This window comes from Leptosomus discolor, chromosome 9 (assembly GCF_034619465.1).
Source record: "Leptosomus discolor isolate bLepDis1 chromosome 9, bLepDis1.hap2, whole genome shotgun sequence".
Classification (NCBI taxonomy): Eukaryota; Metazoa; Chordata; class Aves; order Leptosomiformes; family Leptosomidae; genus Leptosomus; species Leptosomus discolor.
Window position 1 is genome coordinate 39,803,124 of NC_141399.1, and position 25,157 is coordinate 39,828,280.

The 25,157-nt window shown below is 37.9% G+C and overlaps 1 protein-coding gene across 1 annotated transcript in view; it reads left to right on the top strand.

Annotated features, from left to right (window-relative positions):
- Positions 1–25,157, top strand: part of AFF2 (ALF transcription elongation factor 2) — a 275,384-nt gene that overhangs the window by 9,701 nt on the left and 240,526 nt on the right. The window contains exons 3-4 of the mRNA XM_086470685.1: positions 10,591–10,711; positions 17,932–18,822. Coding sequence (XP_086326811.1) covers positions 10,591–10,711; positions 17,932–18,822 — 1,012 coding nt within the window. The remainder of the gene's footprint in view (positions 1–10,590; positions 10,712–17,931; positions 18,823–25,157) is intronic.

Consider the following 25,157-nt stretch of genomic DNA (forward strand, 5'->3'; position numbering starts at 1 on the left):
TGTTGTCAGAGGCAGGATGGGATAAACAGAGCTTTGGTCTTACTTTCTTCTGGGAATTTGGCCTTAAATGGCTGTGTTTTCTTCATTGTGATATTTCTGTCATTCATGAAGTCAGTTATACATGTGAGATTTCAGATACATTCAAAACATAATTGGGGAAACAGGTATCGTTTCTGTTTGGCTCTGGAAACTGCAGTACTGGGATAATCATTCGCATCACATGCCTTAAAAATTGAAATTATTTCAGACTTGAGGTTGTAGTTTTTGCCAGTCTAAAGGGGCGAAATAATTTTACAAATTGTTTAAATGCTCATTTTTAGATTTCAAATGCTGGGGCACATTTCAAACTTGTGTCAGTAACACTTACCACCATATCCCTGATAGCACAGCGTTCCTATGTTGAGTTAAATTTAAGGGTGTTTTTTTTCTTTTGTTTTGTTTTGTTTTTTCAGGGAGCATGGTGCATTTGCTTTACTTTTTGTCAGTGACAAGGTCTGTGATCTGCTGCCTGGTGGGGGGGTGTGTGTCAGTACTTACTGTGCGATAGGGGCAAATCTGATTATCCCTGGTCAGTTGTTTGAGACATCATGTGTACAGTCCATAACACCACTAAAAAAAAAATTAAAATTGCCCTTTAGCTCAAAGTGATAATGGCCTCTGGGGTAGATTGGGAAGCTTATTTGGTATCTCACTTGTTTTGTTTTGTTTGTTTGTTTGTTCGTTTGGTTTTGGTTTTGTTTTTTCTTTAAGATTACATTATTGTAAATAATGACCACAGAAGCTTTGTAGCTCTGGCATGTTCTGGTTTTTAAACTTTTGGCAGTGGATAAAAAACTTCGGTTGGCATGAGGAATATAACAGAAAAGCTAGTTTATACCAATAAGTTGCTGCTGCTTAGAGCTGGCTGTGTTGAGACCTGGCTCTTTTGTCATTATTAAATGGCTAGGTCCCATCCAACCCTCATTGAATTCGCCGGGAAAATTGCCAGTAGCATCAGCTGAAGTTGAACTATGCCCTCAGAGAGGATGTAGACCTCAGCAATGCTGATGAACTTTGTGCTGCTTTGGTTAAATTATTTTGTCATACTTTATGCTGTGTTTATAAATGAGGAATAAACATTGTATGTTTGTTGAAGACATGAGGGCTATTTGTTATAGATTATCTTTCTCACTATAAGCCAGTGATGATGATGATGATAATCCATTGACCTGCTGACTCTGAATCTATTAAAGAAAAATAAGTACAAAATATTATTATTCTGTCCTAAGCTGTGTGTAACAGGCACCTTGTTGCTGTGAAGCTTTTTAAGGTCTAATGGAAGAAGGCTTAAAATTTGGAGTTTGAAACGTTCTAGGTTCTTTCCAAGCTGATGTCCATTAAATCTCATGAAGCTTCCAAATTATCGCCTCTCCTACAATGTGCCTGTGCCCAAGATGGGCATTATATTTTACAACAGTGCTGAAAAGGGGATGCATGCTTACTTGAATTTGAAACAAGAGCACCTTGCATTTATTTGATTATCTCTTTCCTTTCCAGTAGATATTACTATAACAAATGGAGGCAGTTATGTAGGGTTTCAACTGAGAGAAGAATAATTTATTTAGAAAATTTCTCTAGCCAAACAATCAATTCAATTACGTTAGTCTTATGGTACTATTTTTCTATGCATTGGGGTCTGAATCAGTCTGTATGTGTGCACTGCACAGAGAGGCCTGCCTGCACTTCTCCTTCAGTCTAAAATTGATGAATGAAATAGTCATCCGACTGAATTCTTAATTTTCCTGTGGTGATATTCTTCAGCACACGTTAAGTTTAAGAACATGTGGTTAAAGAGCTGCACAGCGTGTGAAAATGCTCAAGGGAGTAGAGGTGCCTGTTAGTAAATGAATGCATTTATTAGAGCTGTAGGAGTAGCATGGAAGCAATTCTGTGATAAAATACTCAAGCAGTTGAGTGTGCTGATTCATCTGTCTCCAAAAGGTTGTGTTAATCAATGATTGCTTTGTAATGTTTTTTAAAAGGCTAGATTTATTTCTGTTAGCTGTCTATTGCATATCATTGCCAATATTTCAACAAAATACAAATGCGTGGACTTCATTTTTAAGAAAGCATCCTACAGGCGCCAAGGAGAGTTTTGAGTAGCGGCATTAAAGAAAAATTTTAGTTACAAATATGAAGAAAAGTAAAGACAAAAGTAGAGTTCCAAAATGGTTTTCAGCTCAGATGTAAGAATGCAGTCTGTATATGTTGTGATAATAAAACAAATATTTTGCGTTTCCATGTATTAAAATATATTTTAATCTTTGAAAATGGTACATGTACAAAAGGAAACTTGGACATTTTCAAGAAATTTTTCATAATTGTAGGTATCCAGGTGAAGGAAAACCAGACTGTAACAAGCATTGTCAGAAGATCTTTTATTGCATCAAGTTAGTGTTATGCCTTGGGGGTAATATATGTACAGATACACACTTTGTAGCAGTACTACACCATGTTTGCTGTTGATGTGTATAAAGAAAAATGCACAGCATGCAACTAAACAGAACTATATTCAGCTGTAACCCAGTAATACGTAGAATGCGGATGCTGATGAGCATGTGGAGTATGATGGCAGCTAGGAAGCCATTGGGAGATATGGTGTGAGATATGTTTGAATTACAGTATAGACTTTGGGAAAGACTTAATGGCTTCATTGCCATCAGTGAATTCTGAAGAAACTTCAAATTCCAGGAGAGATCAACAGAATTTAAAAAAAATAAATAAATAAAAGAAGAAGCTGTCATATCCTGTTAACCTCATAAGGGCAATGAAATTCAGAATGTAGGTTGAAACTCCTTTCCTGTTCAACCTCTTTGTAGTAATCAGGGTCCCCTTACAGTCACAGCACATTACCCAGCTAATAAAGCTTCCTAATCCAGCTCCTTGTCCTGAATGTAATTAATTTTTTGCCAAAAATGCTCACAAATTTCACATTTATGGAAGTTTGTTACAGTTTATCACTGGTTTAGTGTAAGTCATAACTAGAATACTGGATTCCAGGTGTTTCTGGGAAGTTGATGTTGATGCCTTAATGTGCACTCTGTTACTGAAAGAAAAAAATGACAACAAAAATAACGCTGTAATTTTGTCTTAACTAGTTCTTTTATTTACGTATGAGATGTTTACTCTTAGAAATATTACATGTTGGAAAGCTATTGTATGTGACTGATGTTCTAATGACTATTTGGCTTTTAATGTCCTTTTGGAGCTGTTGTTACAACCATTTTTCTCTTCAGTTTTCTTTTTTTTTCCTCTTTTCCTTCAGTTTTGCTTTTGTTTCTCATACTGCAAATTTGAACTGACAAGAAGACTGTAATAGGACTCCAAAACATACCTTGAACACACATTGTTAACGAAATTACAATTGCTGATGTCATTTACACGTGTTGCCTTTCAAAGGATGAACATGTTCATTTAATTTGCTTTTTAAATATCCATAACAGTGTCCCCAAGCATTTTAATAAAACAGAAACAGTTAATTATTGCCGAATAAGGATATCCAAATATAGTGGTCTGCAGCTTGCATTTAAATATATCTGACAGCACTTCTCTCTTGAAGAGAAAATTGTGCAAATTGCCAGTTATTATAATTTTTAATAAATAAGTCTTATCTTGACTCTGTTTCTCTCTTTCTTTCCCACCCCTCTGCAATACTGTTCAACAACCATACTTTCAGTGGGACCATTTCTATTACAGAGTGATTGAGCTCTGATTTACACATCAATTACCCAACTTCATGGAGATTTTCATGCTCCCCTAGCTGACATCAATGAAGCATAACTGCGTAAGCGCTTTATTTCATCCCAGTTTTTGATAACTCAGACTGATAACTAATCATATTGAAAGACAATGTGCTATGATACAGGAAACAATAAATGCTCCCCTTTGAAACCTCATCTATTCTTTATACGCTTACTATTCAGGAGCTTATCTCTGTCATCCATTCCCCCAGAATCGTTCCTTCCAAATTCACATTAAGGAAAGGTTTGGGGCTGCATAATACCAAAAAGAGGAGAAAATTGAGTGAAAATAACATTTTCTAGGTACTTGGCAGGGGGGAATAACTGGAAAGAATGAAGAATATGACAAATATAAGCCAAACACTTAGCCTCCTAGCTTAAATTTCCATAAATTGCCCAGGGGTCTCTTGGGTGTTATTTTGTTCGGAGGCTTTAATCTTCTGTATTCTCTATCAAATGTGCTACAGGAATGGCATTGTTTTTAATGCAAATTGTTAAGAGATTTAGCTCATGTGGATAGATAACCAGTGACCATCTCAAGTGTTTCTCTGCAGAACTGTTGAACATCAAAGACAGAATATTCTATATTTTAAACTAAATCATTTATCTTGAAGTGCAATGGTAGATATGTTCTGTGCTTGATACTTTCAGTAACTATTCATGCTATGAAGAACACAACATTAAAGTAAATGTTAAATATGAAAGATAGTGAGAATTTGTAAAGCAATTCTATCATGGCTTGATTGGTCTCTGTCAAGTAGTAAAATTACCAGGACAAAGATGCAAGTTCAGTGGTGATGGACTGAGGAAGAGGAATTCTGCTATTTTAAGTGTGGAACTGCTTATGATGTTTATCAGTAAGTGAAACAAAGACTTCAGATGAGCAGGGAAGATATGTTAAGTTGGCCCTATTTCTGCTTAAAAGATCAGATTTTGAAATTCCTTTCACTTACTGAATACATTGTAAGACCTGGAATGGAATTTAAGACTGGTTTTGTTTGTTGTTGTTTTTTTTTCTTTTTTCTTATTTAAAATAAGTGTATTAAAATACCAGAGCGTATACTGGGAGAATCTGAATACCCCAGTCAGGCCTGTTCTCCTTCCTTTGTACAGTATTGTAGTACTTTGCTTATACATTAAATCAGTGGAGTTATGGTTAGGTAAATCTGGAGTTATGTAGAGGTGAATTCCCGTGTATTTGCTAGAAGTAGTCTTTCACGTAGTTTGATTATCATGTGAAATGCTTTTTGCCTTACATTTTTGCTCACATTGAAAAAGAATTGCCCTAGTGTGGAAAAGCAAGCATGTATTTCAAGCATGGGAGTATTCTGATTACCTGAGTTGGATTTCTTATATAAGTGAAGTATGTTCATCAGTGGTTTTTGATTTGGGATGTTTAATACATTGTGCAGGCGTATGAGCTAGTTTTCGAGGAAGCCCCGTTTCTGAGTTTACTTCACCAACTTCCTAAGTGCTTGTGGAAGAGCAACGATCCTGTCTCAAAGTCAGAACTGTGAAGAAACAACCTTGGGAAAGGACTTTCCGTTCTCAAATTTATATAATTTTATATCCACCGTGTCTTAGTTTAGAAGCTTGTGTTTATTTCTTGTTTCCACAAATGACAAACATTTCAGCTTGAGAACTTCTTTCATCATCTAGGCATATCTGATATTTTAAGGGAGGGTGTAGAACTAGTACAGGGGAATATTTGATTTGATCGTAGTGTGCATTTTTGTGAATTCAGATGTGTTGTTGAGAACAGCAACTACTTCTTCCCTAACTTGTGCATAAATGGTGTTTTTCTTGAACGTTGTTCATTCATCCTCGTGGATGTAGTGTGTCACTGCTATAAAGCCTCTCTGCTCCAGCTTTTTTATTGATTCTTTCCCTATTGGGCTTTTGTTGTTTTGGCTGAATCAACAGAGCAGTGTTCTGTTCTCATTCATGATTCTTCTGCAACATTAGGTGTTTGATCATTTTTTTTTCTTTTTTTCTTCATATCACAGTGACTGCTCCTTCAAACTTGTCTGGTCTGACTTCTTTCTTCTACTGTTTCTCCTGTCTTTCAGGCTCTTGTCTGCCTTGCCTAGTCTTCCGCACTTTGGGAGACTACTTCTGTGGCTTTAGTTAGCAAATCTTTGAAAATAAACCCCGAATGCTAGGTCTTAGCCTTTAGCTGTTTGTCTTATTTCATCAGCTTCCCTTTAACTCTAACCTCTTGCTCTGTTGCAGTCTGTCCTAAAAGGTTTTTTCTTTTCCCTCCAGATCTTTTGCACCACATCCTCTCACTTTCACCACAGATGATTGCACTGTCCTTTCCAATGCCCCAAATTTTATTCATCTAGTTCTCCTTTTTGTAGACAGTGAATGACTGACTTCCATCTCTTATCACCAGATATGCATTTTTAGCTTCCAGTCAGAAACCTATGTGCATTCCTGTTATCTTTTGCTTTGATATAACTTCCTCCTGCTTCAGCCACCTTCTCCCCTTCTCCATTCTCTGCTCCATCTGGATTGTCCCCGCAGCCATCGTGGGCCGCAGTAGGTGTGAAAGGGTGCAGCGCCGTGGGCCTCGCTGACACTGCACCTTCATACAGGCTGAGCACCTGGCCTGTCACAGTGCCTCAGCTCACCGCTGTCCCTTAGTGTGTCCACAGCTGTGAAGAACAGCAAATGGATGTATGCTGGTCTGATTTTAAAGGATTAAGTATCAAATGCTGTTATTAAAAATGCATTTGCAGCCTGCCTCAATGTTAAACAAACCAAACCAATAATACAGTTATGGTCACTATTCTTTCTGCGATATCCAGCTTGCTGGTAATTTGTAGATCAGTGGTCTTATGTGCCCTGAGACCATGCTCACCGTGGTCTGCTCACCGTTTATGACCTTCTCATATCTGTATACAGACTTCCCCATTCAAATTCAATTATTAATCTAATAAACGTTAACAAAACAGTAAAGCTCATGTATTTAAACTATAGTGTCATGTAATGGCTGTGTCTAGGGAACTGGCCCTCTCAGATGCCATGAGTATCGTGGCCTGCAGCTGTTTTCTTTTAGATCTCTTTTTAAAAAAAATGTTTGCAAAAGTTTGTATTTGTAATTTCCTACTCTCCTGGCTTCAGAGGAGTCATGAAGTATTTCTCATACTAATGAGACAGACTGAACTCTTGTGTTCCTCATGGTATCTGACTATAGTTTTCACTGCCACCTTCACCACTAATCACGTATCTGTATTTCACAGAACATTAGTTAAGCTAAATATTAAACATAAGTCCCAGAGATTGCATTGTGGCTGCATTAAGAGTTTCTGGAGAGCATCCCATTAAGTGCACTGCAGCCTTAAGATCTAATCAGCATCCCTCTTTGGATTACAAGGAACCCAAAGAAGTTGTTATCCTAATCTGTGTATGATCTTATAATATTTGACTTTCTGTAGCCACAATCAGTACCCTGTCAAGCATTCCAATAGCAAAAGTACATTTGCGGAGAAATAAGCCAAGTAATTGACCTGACAGGATGAGCAACCACTTCCTTTTGAATAGATATTTGTACGCTTTAGGCTGGGATGTGACTGTGTGAGTGGAAAGTTCAAAATGAACCTTTAATTTAGTGTGGGGTTTTTTTGTTCTCATGAGAGAATATATGAGAGAGATATTTGGATTGATGCAGAGGTAGCAATTCACTTAAGGCTTTGCTTGTGTTGCAGAATGGATGCTCACAATTTTAGTAGTCTGTAAACATCATTGGGGTCCAGGGCATGAGATGAGCCTTTGTGCTCACCTCTTGGGTGCGTGGAATAGATATCTTTCATAAACACATGCACTAAAAGAGAAATACTTTACTATATTTTGTTGGAAAATATTATTTTTCAACTTTTTGCTGTTAACATTGTAAATATTGTCTTAGCTTCCGTTAATGCCTTTTAAAGTGATGTTGCCATTTTGAATTACTGCTGTTTTCGTTTTTGAATTTGTGGTTTTGTAATGCGTCACAAAACATATCTAAATAGTCTTAGAGCCTTTGCTGCTTTTTCTCAGATAGGATATGGCATAATGCCTCACTTGGTTCCCCAAATACTTTTCATGTGAGACCAGAGCCAGCTTTTAGGTAACAAAGTGCTGGAACCTCACATGAAGGATGAGACTTGTTCTGTGCTGTAATCTGTGATTCTGTGACCTGTGTGTTCAGTGGCCAGATTCAGTCTGATTTGAACGGTCCCAGGATTTCACCCTGAAACTCCAGGCAAAGGTTCCCATGGGGAAGCTGTAAAACACAGCTCTAACTTTTATGAATAATTCTTTTTGAAGTGAATGCTGGAGGTGCCTGGGATAGGACTGCTACCATAAGCACAGGTTACTTATGCACTATATAAAAGCCTGCTTACGCTAGATCCCCTCTGCTGGCATCAAGACTGGGTTTATAACTTCATACTGATCCAATCTTGCTGCAAGAGTCACACAATGTCTGGGTCAAACTGCCAAAGATGGAAAGATCTCCCATGACAGGGGTGAATGCAGTGTGTTCCTACTGCTCCTGGGCTGGATTATTCTTGGGCTAAACCAGCCTCCTACTCCAGAAGAGTTGTGGAAAGAGATGGAATCAGCCTTGTCCTCAGCTTCATGTACCAATTTGGGAAGCAGTTTGTACTCACTTGGTCCCATACCTGTGGATTTTTATCTCGATTTAGGACATAAAAGGAAGGAAGAATCGTGCCCCCCTTCACCTTTTAGAGAACAGGTTGCTTGTGGTATGCAATATCGTGTCAGCAATATCATCACGTATAGTACAGTAAAGTGACTATTCCTCACGACAATGTCTTTTCCGTCTCCCTCAGGAAACCAGCAAATAATACTATAGCATCTGCAAAAATATCAAGAATGACTATAAAAACGTTCTGGAGCTTGGTATTGGTCTCAGTGATGTCACTACATCAGGTGTTATAAATAAATGAATAAAATGTGCATCTTTTCAGTCTTCTAACTTGTAAAAAGAAAATGTGGATGGAATTCATTCAGCTCAGCCTATGTAGGTGGCTTTACATTCAGTTTACAAGCCATACTCAAGCCTTATTCAAGCCAAGCCTGAGTGATCTTGAATTATTTAAACCAATTATTAATTCATATTTTTTATTTAGGGATCTCATTGTGGCATTAGTCTTTGCATTTTGGCGGGGTTTTTTTTTCTTTCCTTCACTGTACAAAAACAAGTATATAAGTGTAAGGATACATGGAGTCATCAGGCAACAGACATATGCTTTCCTGTGCTCTCTGCAGGGCTTGCAGGTTCAAACACAACCTGCCTGAATCATAAGAACTTTAATTGAGTAGATAAAGAGGTCCTCATAATTATAAACTGCAGTAGGTATAACAAGAGGCTAAATACATAGCTGTGGTTTTAATTAGCTGGTGCTTCAAATTAGTAATTGTGGTTTCACTCAGAAATCAGTGACTTTATACACTGTTAAAGCCTCATCACTGTGCAGTTCATTCCTCATTATATCTCTCGGTGTGAAGCTTTCAATACAACATCATGCTGAGCTAAAAAGGCAAAAGTTGTAGATATTTGGTTATCTTCCAAGTGCAGTGGAGCTCTATGGAGATTTAATTCATTCTCACCAGAGATAGGAGAATTAACTGTTCTTTGTTACGCATATAATATGTATGTTTGTATGTATGCATTTGTACATAGAAGGGTGTGCATGCATGTCCAGAATCTATCAGGGAAGTACTGCTTACAACAGATAACATCAGTGCATATACTGAATCTGCTATTCAAATTGTCGTCTGGAATTTGGTAGCTAATTAACTGACACAAAGCAGAGCCAAAAGCCTCATAACAAATCAAATATGGGTTGAAAGCACAGAAGTGTCCTTTAATGCTTGTCACATGAGAGGTTGTCAGTACAAGTTGAAGCATGCATCTTTTCCTTTCCTCTTTCCTTTCCTATTTTTCCCCCTCCTCCAGGGTTTTAATTATATCTTTTCCCTCAGAGGAGCAGGAGGTAGTTTGCAAAGCCAAGAGACCAAAGTACTTCAGTGCTATTCAGGGGAGAAGGGAATGTGTTCTCTCAGCTTGTCATCTAGGTCTGGCAGGTGCACAAAGTAAGCTGACACACAGAGAAGTGCCACTCACCATTGCTACACTGAGGCACTGGATCCTTCTCTGATACTTGTTTGTGTGTAGAATTATCTGATACTGGAATCAACTATCCTAAAGTCTCTTCCGGGAGCCTGCTACAAAACCACTTTTTAAAACCCACTTACACCCTCAGTGAAGCTGTATGTAAATTTTAACAAGTATGTGGGACAGAATTGGGTGGTCTAAATCACATGAGGCTGAACTGGAGCATTGGAAGGGGTGGAGACAGGTGTTACACAGTTAAATGGAATGGAAGATGTTGCTGTGCTTCATTGACTTCACATTTGCTTTCTCTGCACAGACACAGTCTTTGTGGGCACACATGCACGCGTTCGTGTCTGTGTGTGCACATGTATTTTATGGACTGTTCGTACAAATGTGTCAAAATGTATTTTATTCTTCTGCCTAATGCTCTGTTAATTTGAAAAGAACATTTTTGTCTGTTCATTTTAGGAGTGTACTGACTGTCCTACAGCCCAATTTCACATAGTATTATGATTCCAAATTTACATTTGAGAAAATTATTCAGTGGCTGCTTCTTTCTTGCAGAATTGTCCTCAGGAGTTGCATTGTTTCTGATGTTTTGCTGCTCTTACTGATAGTAATGAACACGTAACTAAATTCTGAGGAAAATAATGTGTTGTCTTTTTTTGTCTTTCTCTTCCTCAGTCACTATGAGCAAGACCGGAGTGCACTTAAGCGTAAAGAATGGGAGAGAAGAAACCAGGAAGTCCAGCAAGATGAAGATCTCTTTGCTTCAGGTTTTAACCTCTTTGGGGAACCCTACAAGGTAAATTGCATTGTTGTGCTTTACATTTTCAGAATGTCTTTTACCTGAATGCATTTTACAAAGACAAATAAAGCTTCTCATCACCTGTAAGAAATGAAAGTATAGCATCTGCCTTGGTACTTAGACCCTTGAATACACTAATTATCCAAATCAGCATATGGCAGCAGAGCAAACTGAATGCTCTGCCCAACATTGCATGCTAGCATTGACAGAGTCAGGAATTTTGATTACAGTCCAGTTCAAGATTTCTTCCTCTAAACACACAGCAGAGCATGTGCAGCTGATATCTCTACAGGTGGGTTCATACCTAAAAAGCTAGCAGTTAGTCCATTTATTTTTAAGAAGAAAATATACTTGAGTTGTTAAAACCTGTGTCCTCTCTGTAGATAATACACTTTCGTATGCAATCATAACAATCCAAAGAAGTCTTCCAGGAGACCATCTGAATCTTTGGGGAGCATAACAAGGGTATGAAAGGGACTTATGACAAGTCTTATTCTCTCTAAGGGGCTTTGCTGCCTGAGATTTTCATCACCGAGGGGTGTTCCCCTGTATGATTTCTGCTGCTTTGATTTTCAGTAAAACATTCCCTGAAGAATTCATCAGAATGTAAATTTCCCTGTCTCTTTCTCCTCCCAATCAGTGACATCTGTTGAAAGGCCACCACTTCATCTTTCCATTTTACATTGTTAGCAGCTGTAGGGAGGATGAGGGCTCTTTGAAAATCGCCCGGAAAGGAGGAGGAAAACTGGCATTATTATCAAATGGTGTCTAATAATTATAGACTGGGGGAGTGTGATGGTTACACTTGACTCCCAGCTGTACTTTGGTTCAGGCTGACTAAAGAGCAACAGGCTTCACGTCCTTGGGGTGAACTTGCAAGCTGGAAAGCCCCTGGCTCACATACAAGGGATTGAAGGTGTCTTGAAGAATATTTCAAAAGACGGTTTCAAAACCCAAAAGTGCAAGATAACCAAAGTACAGAACAAGATATGAGAGCTAAAGCGAAGACATCTATCTTGTCTGTACAATTGACTAGCAGCCAACTACTTCACCCTATAAATATTGTCATCAGGATGGGCCCAATTTGAGCTCTCCCTGAATTGCAGCTGGACTGCCCACCAGGTAACCCTCCCCTTGAGCAGGGACACCCCTCGAGGGTAGAGATTCTTTACCTGATCCTTTGTTACCCATGGTGGAGAGATCCCTTACATGTGGCAGATCCTCAGTAAGTGACTGATAGAATGCTGAATTGGTACTATGAAACATTACTAACCTGTGTAGCTACTCAATATTACTGTAAATATTGCATGGACAATTCCATTAGACATAAACTGTTGTCCAAGTCTGAGACTAAGATTGGATCCAGCCACATTTAGGCTCCAAAAGGAGTTCAGAAAGCAAGGGGGTCCACTCTGAACCTCTTGACCCAGTGGGAGAGTCCTCCTTACTCTTTGTGTCTCTGGTCTCTGTGTGAATCATTCAAACTTGTTCCTAACTCAATTTTCCTTTGTATGTTTCTTCCATGCAGTAATTAATAAGTGAACACTGCCATCAAACTTATTGAACCTTGTCAAACCACTGGTAAAACTGTGTTAAATTCCATCAAACTTGCTGAACTCTGTCAAATTATTGTTTTACCTCAGTAAAACATATTGCTGCTTTTCTCTTTTAAGTGAGGTGCATTCCACTCATCCATGACAGATATATTCAGCCAAGTAAGGACTATGCACTAGGACAGTTTGTTTGTGGGATCTTTTTGTTTTGTTTGTATAAAAATCTCATCAATGCACTGTTTTGGCATTGGACCACATTTTAGCACCTTTATTTATGGGAATATTATCTTACTATGAACTGATTTTTTTTGAGACTTTCTGCAGGTCATGCAAACATTTTTGTTATGTAAGTGGTCATTTGGATTTCAGTGTATAGAGCAATACGCAAATCACTGCAAAATTTTGTGTCAGGAAATAAAAACACCTCCTGCCCCCCCTCAATATCTGATTTTACATCTGTTTAGTGTTAAACGTATTTGCACCAAGCATACACGGAGCATATGTTTCGTCAAAAACTGAGCAAATAAAAAGCAAAAAATTATCGTGGTGATTTTTCTGAGCAAATTGCCTTTCACCTGCTTGGCAGAGAAGTTCGTCAGATCTGTGGGCTTGAGCAAAACGTAATATGTTACTATCTTAAAAAAGCATTGTAATTATAAATTGTGAAAGATAAAAATTAAGAGGAAATTGCATGCAAAAATAGTTACATCTGTTTTAAATTTGCAAAACAAAGAGAAACAAGATTAGATAGGAAAACTAGGTCTTGCCCACATTTTACACTGTGGGCAAAAAAAAAAGGACAAAGTGATAGACTGATATTTCCTTTCCAAGTTCTACATTGCTATGGACCAGCCACAGTACAGTTTCCTAGGAACTAAGGAAAGTTGGATCTAACTCCTAGTGCATATATAGCGACTTGTGTTCTTAAGCAAGTGCAAAACGAAATTCAGTGTTTTGTTCATGTTTATTCTAAAATAAAATGAAGAGGCCATAAGGTGAGAACAAATGTGCTGCACATTCAGTTTGAATTCCTTTTCCGTTTTGAGATTAACAGATATTTCTGTATAGATAAGACTTAAGGCCTGGTGCACACAACAAGCTGCACCCATCTTGTCTCTTCTGGTTGCTCGCAGTGGGAGCAGAATGAAGTAAAATACTGCCCAGCAAAGTCAACTGTTGTGGCCTGTGAATGGGCACAAGGTCCACATCCTCAGCTGGGCTAGCTCTACTGGTGAGCATCAGCTCAAGGGATAGCTGGTATGTTTCTGAAAGATCTGGGGGTGCAAGGTAAGATGGAGAATACAGTGACAAAGGCCAGTTTGGGAAAATCAAGTCTCAGGAAATAGAGAATGTCTCTTTTCCTTTCTTTTATTCTCAGACTTAGTGTCCTTGCTTGCTTACCATTCCTTCCTCATTTGTTTCAACAGTAACCCAGAGAAGGGGCTGTTGGGGTAGGGAATACCACCACTGCTCTTCTGATGTTTTAAAGACTGAACAACTGGCAGGTGATCACAACTGATCGCTCTAAAGTTGGGAATGTTAAAACTTGGTCAAAGAAAGCAGCCCAAATTTTCTCACAGATCTTACTGCCGTTGTGTATCACGAGATGTGTGGAGTGTCCGCCTCCATCTATCATGTCTTTGCTCTAGCTGTTAGAGCATCATTCTTTCTGTCTCTCTGTCAAATAAAACAGAGGTGATTATTATAGTTTTGAGCAAGCGTATACTTCTGCATTGATTCTTTGTAGTATACATATGTGTACACAGACATGAAAAGATACTTATTTCTGTCGGTGTATAAAATACATTTATACATGCTTATTAAAAGATAAAAATGTTCTTTTGAAGCTCTGCTGTCTCATGTGGAGAAACCACACCTTTGACAATGTGATGACATCCAGTGTTATTTTGGGAAGGTTGCGTAGCAAGGGCTGTGTTGCCCTTTAGTGCAAGTGGGTTGCAGGTCTTGCCTTCAAACTCTGGTGCAACCTGCTAATGCTTGATTTTGCAGAAGTGATCAGAGAAGAGCTGGCAGTGTTATGACAACAAGTCATTTGAAGAGGCAATGTCAGAGTTTTCATGAGAGAAGCTGCGATTTTACTACTGAATTGTTGATACCTTTTAATGTTTTGAATTAGTGAAGAGTTTCAGAGATGAGTATTTTAGAGAAAACAGAAGGAGTATTTTAGAGAAAACAGAAGGAGTATTTTAGAGAAAACAGTAGGAGTATTTTTGTTATTTTTCAAAGGAATTGCCACAGAAGAGTTCAACTTGGGAAAGAGAACCAAATGGGCAGCACTTCCATTCAAGAGCCTTTGGTGAATGTTAAATCAGTTCTCTTTTTTCGGGTAAAGCCCCTCCATGCTATTCAAGCTTAGCATAAAAAAGATCTTGGCTTCTAGTCCCTGGAGGTTAGTTTAACTATGAAGCATGAGAAAGTGAATGAATTATGAAAACTCAAGTTTCGTACAAATTTTCACAAAAACCTTGTAAATTTGGCCTGTAAGTTTGAGTGCATTAGTTCTTTTCTTTGTAAAACTATAAAGAGATAGCTAGCTAGCAAATTAGTCTTCCAATAGGATTCTATTACAGATCTTTTTTGAAAGTGATAGAAGCAAATGTAGGAAGGTGTACATTTCCAAAATTAACAAGAACCTAGAATGAGGGGGAAGGCTACTAGCCATGAGTCACAAACTAGATGTATAATTTATGCCTTAGAATACTCAGAAAATACTGTATTTCCTTGATAGTGGCAAAATTGTGGTCCAACACACTGCTCAGAAAATAAAAAGTACAGAGGTTTCCTTTAAGAAATCAGCGAATTATCCAGAATATAAAGGTAGAAGTTGTCCCCAATCTGGATGTACCAAAGAGCAACCAGAAATTATGACAGGATTTTTTTTGCCTTGCTGGTATCCAGGCTTGTCAAGAATACTCTGCTTCTTACAAGAGCTCTGAATTTGTTGAGGAAATAAGATAAAAACATTAATGTTATGCTTTATGTTTTAAATGCAGGTGGTACACTGCACTACACACCTGAGGTCATTCAGGTTGTGATGCACAAGTCTGGTCTTAGTTATGTGCGCTCTAGTTTTATTTAAGCATGACCAAATTACCGCTCACATTCACTATGTGTTTTTTTGCTTTGCAATCTGGTCCAGAGGCCATTGAAGAGAGTAATAATCCTTCCAATGACTATTGGATATGAGCTTTAGTGCACTTAAATATGCTAAGGATGTTGAAATTAATTTAATCTCCATGCTTTTCAGGAAATATATTTTTTATTAATGTCTCCAGTAAATGACTACAAATAATAATACCTAACATTTATACAGTGTCTTTTATCCCCAGGATGTGAGCATTCTGCATAAAACAGACTCAATGTCAAGCAAAATTATATTTATTATTATGTGACACGTAAAAGAAAATAAGTTGAGAGAATCAGATACCTCCAACACAGAAATGATTGAAAAGCTCTACATTCAAATTAAAATATTGATTCCCTCTGTGAGGATCTAGACAAGAGCCATTTAATGTGCTGTGATGTTGAAGTGTTACAGTGATGATATGTTGTCAGTACTTTTTTTTTAAAAAAAAAAAAAACTTTTGCTTTCTGGAAAGAAAGATAAACGCACCCTGGAAGCGTAGCTGAACCAGAGGTGAGGGTTGGTGCTCAGGCTTATTTTGATACTTGATTGTTTCCCATGTGCTATCCCATAAGGAGTTAAAGTGTTTGGGGAAGGAGGAAACAGAACAAGTATGTAAGTGTTTAGACTTCGCATCATAATTCCTGCTGGGCCCTTAAGCACAATGGAATCTCCTTGTTTTAAATTTGGGGGTTGAACAGAGAAGCCTGGTTTTGGCTGCTGCCCAAACAGCTCATTGTGCAACTCAGTTTAAGGAGACTGCTCATATACAAAGAGCCTATTCTTGTCTTAGCTGGAATATGATTTTTGCCACTAAAATGACCAACCTAGGGACTTCGTTAGTGAGTAAAAGTGATTCGTGGTTCTCCACAACTGGGGTTATTAACTCTGTCAGTGAGGAGCACTGGCAAAATGTATATAGATGAGAACAACACTGAACAGTTAATTTTTAAATCACTGCCTCAGTGCAGTGGTAATATATGTTACAATCCCTGAGAATGAGCAAAAGGAAATTTGCATTTATTATCTTCTTTTTCAACATTTTTTATGGCATATGCAGTACTAAGGAAAAAAAAATCTTTCTGCAATATTCTTCTCATCTCCTGACTAGTTCAGCAGTGGGTAATATAAGCAGATATTTCAGGAGAAATCCATGGATGGATTTTTTTCTCCACTCAAACTTCTGCTTAATACTTGAGGAAAATGGGATCAGTGACATGGTAGGATCCCTCATTGAGGCATGAAGTGCAACACCCTCTAACCAAGCACAAGCTCATAGTGCGGCCTTTCCTTATCTTTATGGACTGGTGGTAAGGCATCTTTGGACAGTGGCACTACTTGCTGTATTGAGTAAAATAAGTAAAAGTATGGTTAGCTGTATCCTGGAGTATCTTACACATCCTGCAACTTCATCATTTAATTCCAGGTTAACAGTATACTTGAACAGGAAGTACGGTTTTGCCTTGTTTTTAACCTTTGAGTCTTGTAAAGTGATAAGCATGGGGAATTAGATGTTTTAGTTCTCTGCTGGTCATTTCAATGGAACAATACGATCAGTAAGAGGGTTGGTACTTTGGGCCTCTGTGGGGTGAGGTAGAACAGGGAGAGGAGGAAATTAGCTGCATATTAATTGTAGCTTCAAGCTTATTTGTCCAGCTTTTTACAAGTGAAAGGAAAAAGGAAAAAGAACCCAAAGAACCCCACTCTTTGATTCAAAAGAAAAAGTATAATAGCAGTGAAATACTGTTTATTTAATAATTACTGGAATTCAAAGCAAAGCGCGATTCACAAATACAACCAGCCTGCAGACAACGTAGGAATCCTGATACTTAAGAATGTGGCAATAGTGTCTATTTATGTTCTATAAGAAAATATTTCTGAATGATCTTTTATTTGACGCTACTGTAGCATTTGAGTGGGTAGAAGCTTTTTCTTTTCTGGATTCAGATAGTAGATATCTCAGGTCAAACTGAACCTTCTATAGAAAAGTAATTGAAGTTACACTGGAGTGAAGACTTTGGTGCTGTATGTTTATTACAGACTACCCAGCTTCTATTTATGGCAGGACTATGGGTCAAGGGGCTGATAGAGCAATAACGTACTTAAATAAACTGTCTGATTGCAATTCAGATGCTCTGTAGCCGGTAATTGTACGTTCACGTTTTGCAGGATATGAAATGTACAAGCCCAACATCTCTGACATAAAACCAGCTTATTTTGCTCCTAACATCCATAAATGATGCAATTTAAACACTTCTCTGGGAACATATTTAAGAAAATGGGAAGCAGTATACAAGTGTTACTCATGCAAGCCTGTTTCAAGAGATTCTTTGAACACAGCTATTGATAGGCTTTTCTTACATAACATATGCAAAATGTAATTGAAATTAAATTAAATGTCAGCATGACACCATTAAACAGCTAACATTTGCCATCTTCTAAGACAACTATTCTGAGCAGTAACTTCATAATAAGGAATTTATTCAGTCTTTTCCTTTATTTATTTTTTAATATTTTAGACAAATAAAGGCGATGCCCTTGCAAACCGTGTCCAGAACACATTGGGAAATTATGATGAGATGAAGGACCTGTTAACCAATCATTCCAACCAGAGCCACCTTGTAGGAATCCCAAAGAATTCTGTCCCTCAGACGCCCATTGACAAAAATGAACAGAACTTTTTCCCAGAACCAAGAAACAGGATGATCCCGTCTCATCAGATCAGTGGCCACTCATCGACATCAATGCCTCCACCTTCGTCATTGTCATCTAATTCTACTTTGCTACACAGTCACCAGAGCAGCAGGAAGTCGAGGACAGACTGGTCACGTGGTGGTCACAACTCTAGTGGGGCCCAGCCAAGCCAATCCAGTAGCCAGCAGAGTCGGACAAAGCATAGCTCTTCTCATGACCAGCCACAGGGCAGGTATGAAGACCTCTATAATTGTCAGAGTGAGCAGCATAAAAGTGGAGGAACTGAGGAAGCAAATTCTATGGCAGCATCTTCACATTCAAGGAGACATACTCATTCAAAGTCAGCACCTGGAGAACACACTTACAAAGAAAACAGTCATTCAAAGTCACCCACAGAGCTTGAGTTTGTAAGTCATGGTCCTGGATCTCCACTTCCTTCCACTTCTTTGTTATCTGCAAACAATGGTCTTTCGACCCAGAATTTCCCACCAGGACTTCACTGTAAAAACAGCATGGTCCAGCAAAAGCCTACAGCGTATGTCAGGCCTATGGATGGTCAGGACCAGGTTCCCAATGACTCGCCTGAACTGAAACCTCCCATAGAAATTGAGAGTGGATATGGAAATCAGTCCTTTGGAACACTGCTGGAAGGAAAAGTGAACACACCTAGCTCGAAGAACAAAGTACCAAAGCTCAACATTCCTCCTGTTAGTGAAGTAAGTAGTTTAAAATATCTTCTCTCTAGTACCACTTGAGTATTTCATGTACTGATTTTTTTTTCTCTGGAAATATGCTGTTCCATTTCCTGGAATTACAGTCAAAACCATTTCTTTTTTCTAGAATATGCGTGACTACTTTTGGCAAAGTTTGTTGTTGTGATAGTCCCAGTACCAATATCTAAGGAAGTTTTAAAAGCACAGTTTGGAGTATTAGTATTGCTTGTTTCTGATTAATACTAGCAAGCTGTATCTCTATCGGGTGTAATAAATTTATACCAGCTAGAATTCTGGACAGAGAACTCTATCTCAGTTCATCTGCAGTTTTCACTCTTGCGTTTTCAGTTAGGAGCCAATTTGATAGAAAGATTGCAGTTTAAAACTCTAAGGAAAAATGGCAGTGTTCAAATTTCAGTGGTACTAAATAGTTCTACCAGTAAGGAGTTTATTTGCAGAGTTTGCTAAATTCCTATTGCTTTTAATGGAATTAATGTGGCTTAAGTTCTGAGTAATGCTTATGAAAATGTGTCCCATTAAAGCTTTTATGCATTTTGAAGAGCTGTTAATATTGGGATTCAGTCCCAATCTCTGCTACCAGCAGTTTAAGCTGTTGAATTTTGTATCGCTGATCAGTACAGTAGTCCTGTGAAGAACATTTTAGGTGGTTCGTAGTCGTGTTCATTCCAAGACAGATGTACCATAAGGATACCAATTGAACTATTTATACTCTGTAAACTTTTTCTCTTATTCTGAGTTTCTCTAAAGCAGTAACCTTTGCAAGGTGGGTTTATATTGTACATATGAGCAGAGTTGCAATATGGGTTTTTCATAGCTTTCTGTTTTCCCCAAAATATTTCCCTGCTTAGTAATATTTTTATACTAGGAACGAAGAGCGATGCATTCTTAAACCACTTTATTGCAAAAGGTCAGCTTTTTCTATTGGAATAATTGTTTCAAGCCAATAATTTGTTTGACTATTTAAAAACTTGATGTTATTTATTAACATTCCAGGCAGCAACAAAGACTGATGTGTTTTGCAGTAGAGCTTGGAATAATTTTCTGGGAACTGCATCTGAAAACAGTAAAAGGCCTATTTATATCAAGTGGAAGCTGAGGGTTGCTTGCAGATGGTGTTTTATTAGAAAATGTATTTGTTAATAAACGTAGCTTTGTACAAGATTACTTTACAGATGTTTCTGTTTATTTTTACCTTAGGTTAAAAATCTGCTAATGTACATGGCTTCATAGTCTGTTGCGATTTGTCGCTAGCATTGTTTGACAAGTAAATAATTGCATGCAAAGGAAATAATGATGTTGCAAAAGCAAATACATTTTTTCACTTTTGCCATCTATTAACACTGTGAGTCAATAGAAACACTTTAAAGTGCAGCATTAATACGAACTATTTTTGGAAATAGAATGTATCTTTTGCAACTTGTATCAACTATTAAGAATGCATTTTTTCTCTCTCTAATTTTTGAGTGAAACTCTGGCACTGTTGAAATCGAGTTGTTAGCAATGTTTTTTGGGCGCAGGATTTCACCTACAGTCTTTTTGCGTAGCTCTAAAAACTAATGATGTGAACGATTGTTTTTGGAAAGATTCCTAATCACACAGGTGAAAAATGACGTTGTGAATTTGTTGCTATAGCTGCTCTAGTTTATATCCTGTGTAGTGAAAAGTGTAGGTTATAATTAATTTTATTTATGATCAGATAAATGGTAAACTCTAGGCACTTTAGAAATGAATGCAGATAATCTTAAAACAGTCTGCATTATAAGAGCAACCAATAATTTGAAGAGGGAAAGAAAATCCAAAGCTGTGTTAAGGTGATGAATAACTTTCCGATACAGAACATATGACAATAGCCAGACTGATGGATCTTTTACAGGCAAATCTCCTCCTGAGTTTGGAGGGTTGAATTTTTTTTCGCCTATGTCAGGACTGTGAACTTTGGCCCTCTGTGTTTTTCCACAGATGTGTACCCTGAATTTGATTTACCCTGCGTTCAGCAATAAAACTCCTTCCAATCCAAGGTTATAGATAACTGGTTTAGTTTAAGCTTAATCAGAACTGACAGTGCACACCTGTGAAACCCATAACCTTTTCAGAACGACTGCAGTGAGTGGCTCTGTTGTAATCTTTAAACAATTGATGTGGAGGCTTATGATCCTTCGGTGGTGCTTATCAATTTATGAACCTTCCCCTAGCCACCTCGAGCTGTAGTGATCTGCTTGAAACAATTTTGCTTCTGCTCCACAAGTTTCCATCCTGACACCGTTCCAGGTGGTGGTGGTGATCTTCAAACTAGCAGCAGGAGAGTTACTTTTTTGGGGCGTTTCTCCATCATTTGTTCTGTGGCTCTCCTGTATCTTTGAGTCATTTTTTTCAACTTGCTGATTGTATGTGTAGAGATTGCACACCAAATGTTTTTCAGTGATTTCTCTCAAAATTTTGCATAGTCTTAAGATAAGGAGTTCTATGAAGAAATAAAATTCCTAGGTGATGGTCCTGCAATAATGGCATCTATTAAGACATGTAAAGTTGAAAAAGAAAAAGACAGTTTTTGCTATCTTAAAAGGAGGGGAAGGGGAATAAGTAACCAAATATTTGAACAAGCAGATTTAAAAGATGAGTTCAGACTGATGTGGAAATATGGTCTCATTTATCATGGCTTAATGGAATGGGATGTTGAGTGCCCTGGAAGCATTCTGCCATGTGTAAGGAAGTAATCAATTTTATAACATAATTTGTGTCACTTGAGGTGTTGCTCTAAGAATCTTTGCTCATTCGCTGGGCCCAATTCTGCCGTCAGAGATGCCCATCCATCTTTCAGCTCCTCTGGAGTGGACAACATTGTTAATGCCTCGCTGCTGGCATGTCTCCACTGTGCAATGGATTGTGGTTTAGCGATTGCTGAGTTTCTGGAGATTCATGGTAAGTTCACACAGACTTACCAGGCAGGGTCAGGATGCAGTGTTAGCAGCACTTATGCACTGATGGACCGATCCTTGCCTCTGAGTGGATGCTGTTGTGTGATTTCCAGACCTTGACTCACCCACACAGAGCTAGTTCAGACCTGTCTGCACCATGCATGGCCATTTCTGGTAGAGAAATAGGAGCAGCAGAGCCTCTGTAGTCTTTTAGTTATGTCCTGTAAGGATTTCTTTATGATTTTGCGATCCTTTTGATTTCTTTTACCTTTCTCCTTTGTTTTACTTACTGGTATTGTTTTCTAAGGGTGAAGGTAAAAAATTTTATGGTTTGGTGCCTTGAGCAAAACCCAATGTAACCACCAGCGCCCAGGCTTGCCAGCCTATGAGATTTGGAAATTATGAAGCAGAGCTTTCAGAACTGGAAGGCTATAAGACCATCGTGTGACTTCAGGCAGACATGCAGAAATGCACCAGATTGATAACAATGGCCCTGGAGCTAAAACTGATAGAAAAAATGATAGAAATCCTCAAGCTGTAAGTGTTATTTCCTCTTGCTTTCTTATGTAACTCTCATCTCTTTAGTCTGTATTTACATACATACTTACATATATATATATATATATATTAATTTTGAGCTTGCATTTAACATTTGATCAATTGTGGCAAGCCTGGGACATCACAAAGACCTTTTGTATTACGTAGAATTCCACCTACTTACATTGTGTGATGGCAGATGATTGTCACTTACCACTTAAAGAGAATTGCATAGTTAAATTAGATAAATCCTATGCATTTCTTCAAAAAAGTAGAGGTTAGAGACCACAATAACAGCTGATCCTCTCTCTGCTGCATTAAAATCCAAAATCTTGATACATGTATGTGTATTTAAACCTCTAGGAATCAGGTGCTTACAAATTATTTCAAATTGACTAACTCAGCAGGAGACAGTTGAAAGAAAGCCTGTACTTTTCAGATTGGGCTCGAACACAATTTACTGAGTACTGAGTAAAGCAAAGGGTTTTAAGGTCTGTGGGAACATCAGATGTATTCCTGGAAAATCTTACGTGCAGTTCTCTAGAACAATGCATGGATTTCCAATAAATGTTTAGGGATGGGAAATGAAGGACAATTGAGATAATGTGTGATTCTTAAGGCAGAGTTTTTAGATCTCACTGCAAAATTGGCCTCACAAAGTAGCAAATGCTTGTGTACCAAATTTTCAAAAAAATATAAAGCTAGGAACAAATCCAAAAGACCTAGAACATCTATGTCACCACCCACTTAAGTAATAAAAAATTGAGAACTTCTATTTTCACTTTACTTCTAGGAAAATATTTTGACGGGTTCAGTATACTGCATAGTGATAAGCTTCTGTTACGTGTTTCAAATCATTCTGTTATCGCTGTATGTATTGATTACCTTAGTACTTTCTGAGCTAGCTATAAAAAAGGCTGCTCTCTTTCTGCATTAAAGAGCAAGAAAAATTGACAGGTAGATAACCATATTGATTGAACTTAAATAGTAAATGCAAGAGGCTTATATATGACTTATAAAACTCTTTATAGGAACCAAAGCCAGTTTAATATTTTTTTTTTATTATTAAATGGAAAGTAGATTACTTTAATTAACCACCCCCACGCCTTTTTGATATACATGCTACTCTAGTTGCCAAGTATAGTACATTACCATAGTTGTGGGCAAATCACTTTTTTCAGATGCAAGTTTTAGCTGTCCCCCAGACTTTGAGCTCTGAAGAAGAATGGACTGAATCATGCATTAAGCTGAAATCCCTTTGCTTGGTTCATATTTCAAAAGTGTGAGGCCAAAAACAAGCCCAAAGAGCAGTATTTCTTGCAGTATTACAGGTTACAGCCATATGTTTTTAATTTGTAAATACTGTGAGAAGTAATGTTCTTGTGATACTTCTAAATGAAGACCATATGACACCACTCGACTGAAGACCTCTTATTGTGGCCTTTCTAAGGCTACTGTCCGATTGCTTGGACAATTGCTAGCAAAGCTATTTTGCAGGGGTAACAGGAGGACAGCTTGCCTATTTTAAATCAAAAATAAACAAACATATTTAGGGCCTGATTTTGAACCAGTGTTACCAATAAGAACATTGCATTTCAGATCAGACTACAGAACTTGAAGTTAGTTGAATAGTTGTGGTTAAAAGAACTGACCGTATACATTTGGTTTGGGGAAGGAGGAGTTAGATAACTTCTCTCCCATTGTGCATTTGTTAGTGGGTTTTTGTTTTGTTTTATAAGCTACTCCTAATCTTTTCTTGCTGGGAGGAAGAAAAAAACGTATCAGTGAAATTAGAGTAACTCTATTTGTGAAGAGTCAGTCTCATGGTGTCTTGAAAAGTGACTTTTTTTAACCTTTTTGAAATTCCCAGTGCCAAAGGCACTGCTTATAAGTGTTGTTATTGGTCCAAGTTAAGTGTAAGCAATACTGTTATTCGAATGGTGTCATATGAAATGGCCTCAAAGGCTTTGGGGAGATCAGTAGTAGAATTTGTTTTGCTTGAGCAAAGATGTGGAGGCATCATTTAACAGCTGCAGGGGGACTGTAGGTTGTATTCATAACTGCCAGTAGATTTGGTGTGTGACTATGGGACTTTGGTAAGTCACTTTGGTACTTCTCAAAGTCATTATAACCAGTTTAATTTGTAGAGGTTTTTTAATCAAACAGAAGGCAGAAATCTTTAACAATCCTGTTTCTCATTTTGATGAGTGGTCCTCGGTGCTTTGGTGCATCTGATTAGGAAAGGGGTTATAATATTTACTCTTCACCCTTAGAGGAATCTTGTTAAGATACCTGATGGAAAATCATTATTATGGCTGCTTTTCCATAAATAAAACTGCATCTTTTCTGCTTCCTCCCATTAATTTAAGGAAAACATCATAAGCCGTATAAAAACAGTGTTAAGTGTTGTGATATCTTGAAGTTGACTGGTAATGTACTTTCTGAATAATTACCAGGAGTTGGTAGAACTAATTTTTCAGCATCTTGTTTCCATCCATCTGGCATGCAAATATATAAGGAAGGATGCTCTTGGATCTTGATAGTCTGCTGAGTTGTCAGCTAACAATGACGTTCTTCTAGGACCGGTCCAGCAGGTATAACCAAGTAGGAGCCTTTGCATTATTTGTTAATACTTTTCTGGAACATGACCTGTTTTAATAAATATATTTTCTGTGAACTGTAAACCAAAGAATGCTCATGTAAGAAAAGATGAGAAAATGCCATTTTCTGGTATTTGAATTTTTTATAATGTGTGTTTTTACTCTGGGCTGTGATCAGCCCTAGAGTGAACAGCATGCATACTTCTTGCCGAGAACAGGATTGGCAGCTATTTGGGTATCAGTGTTTGGCCGACTGTTCTAGAAC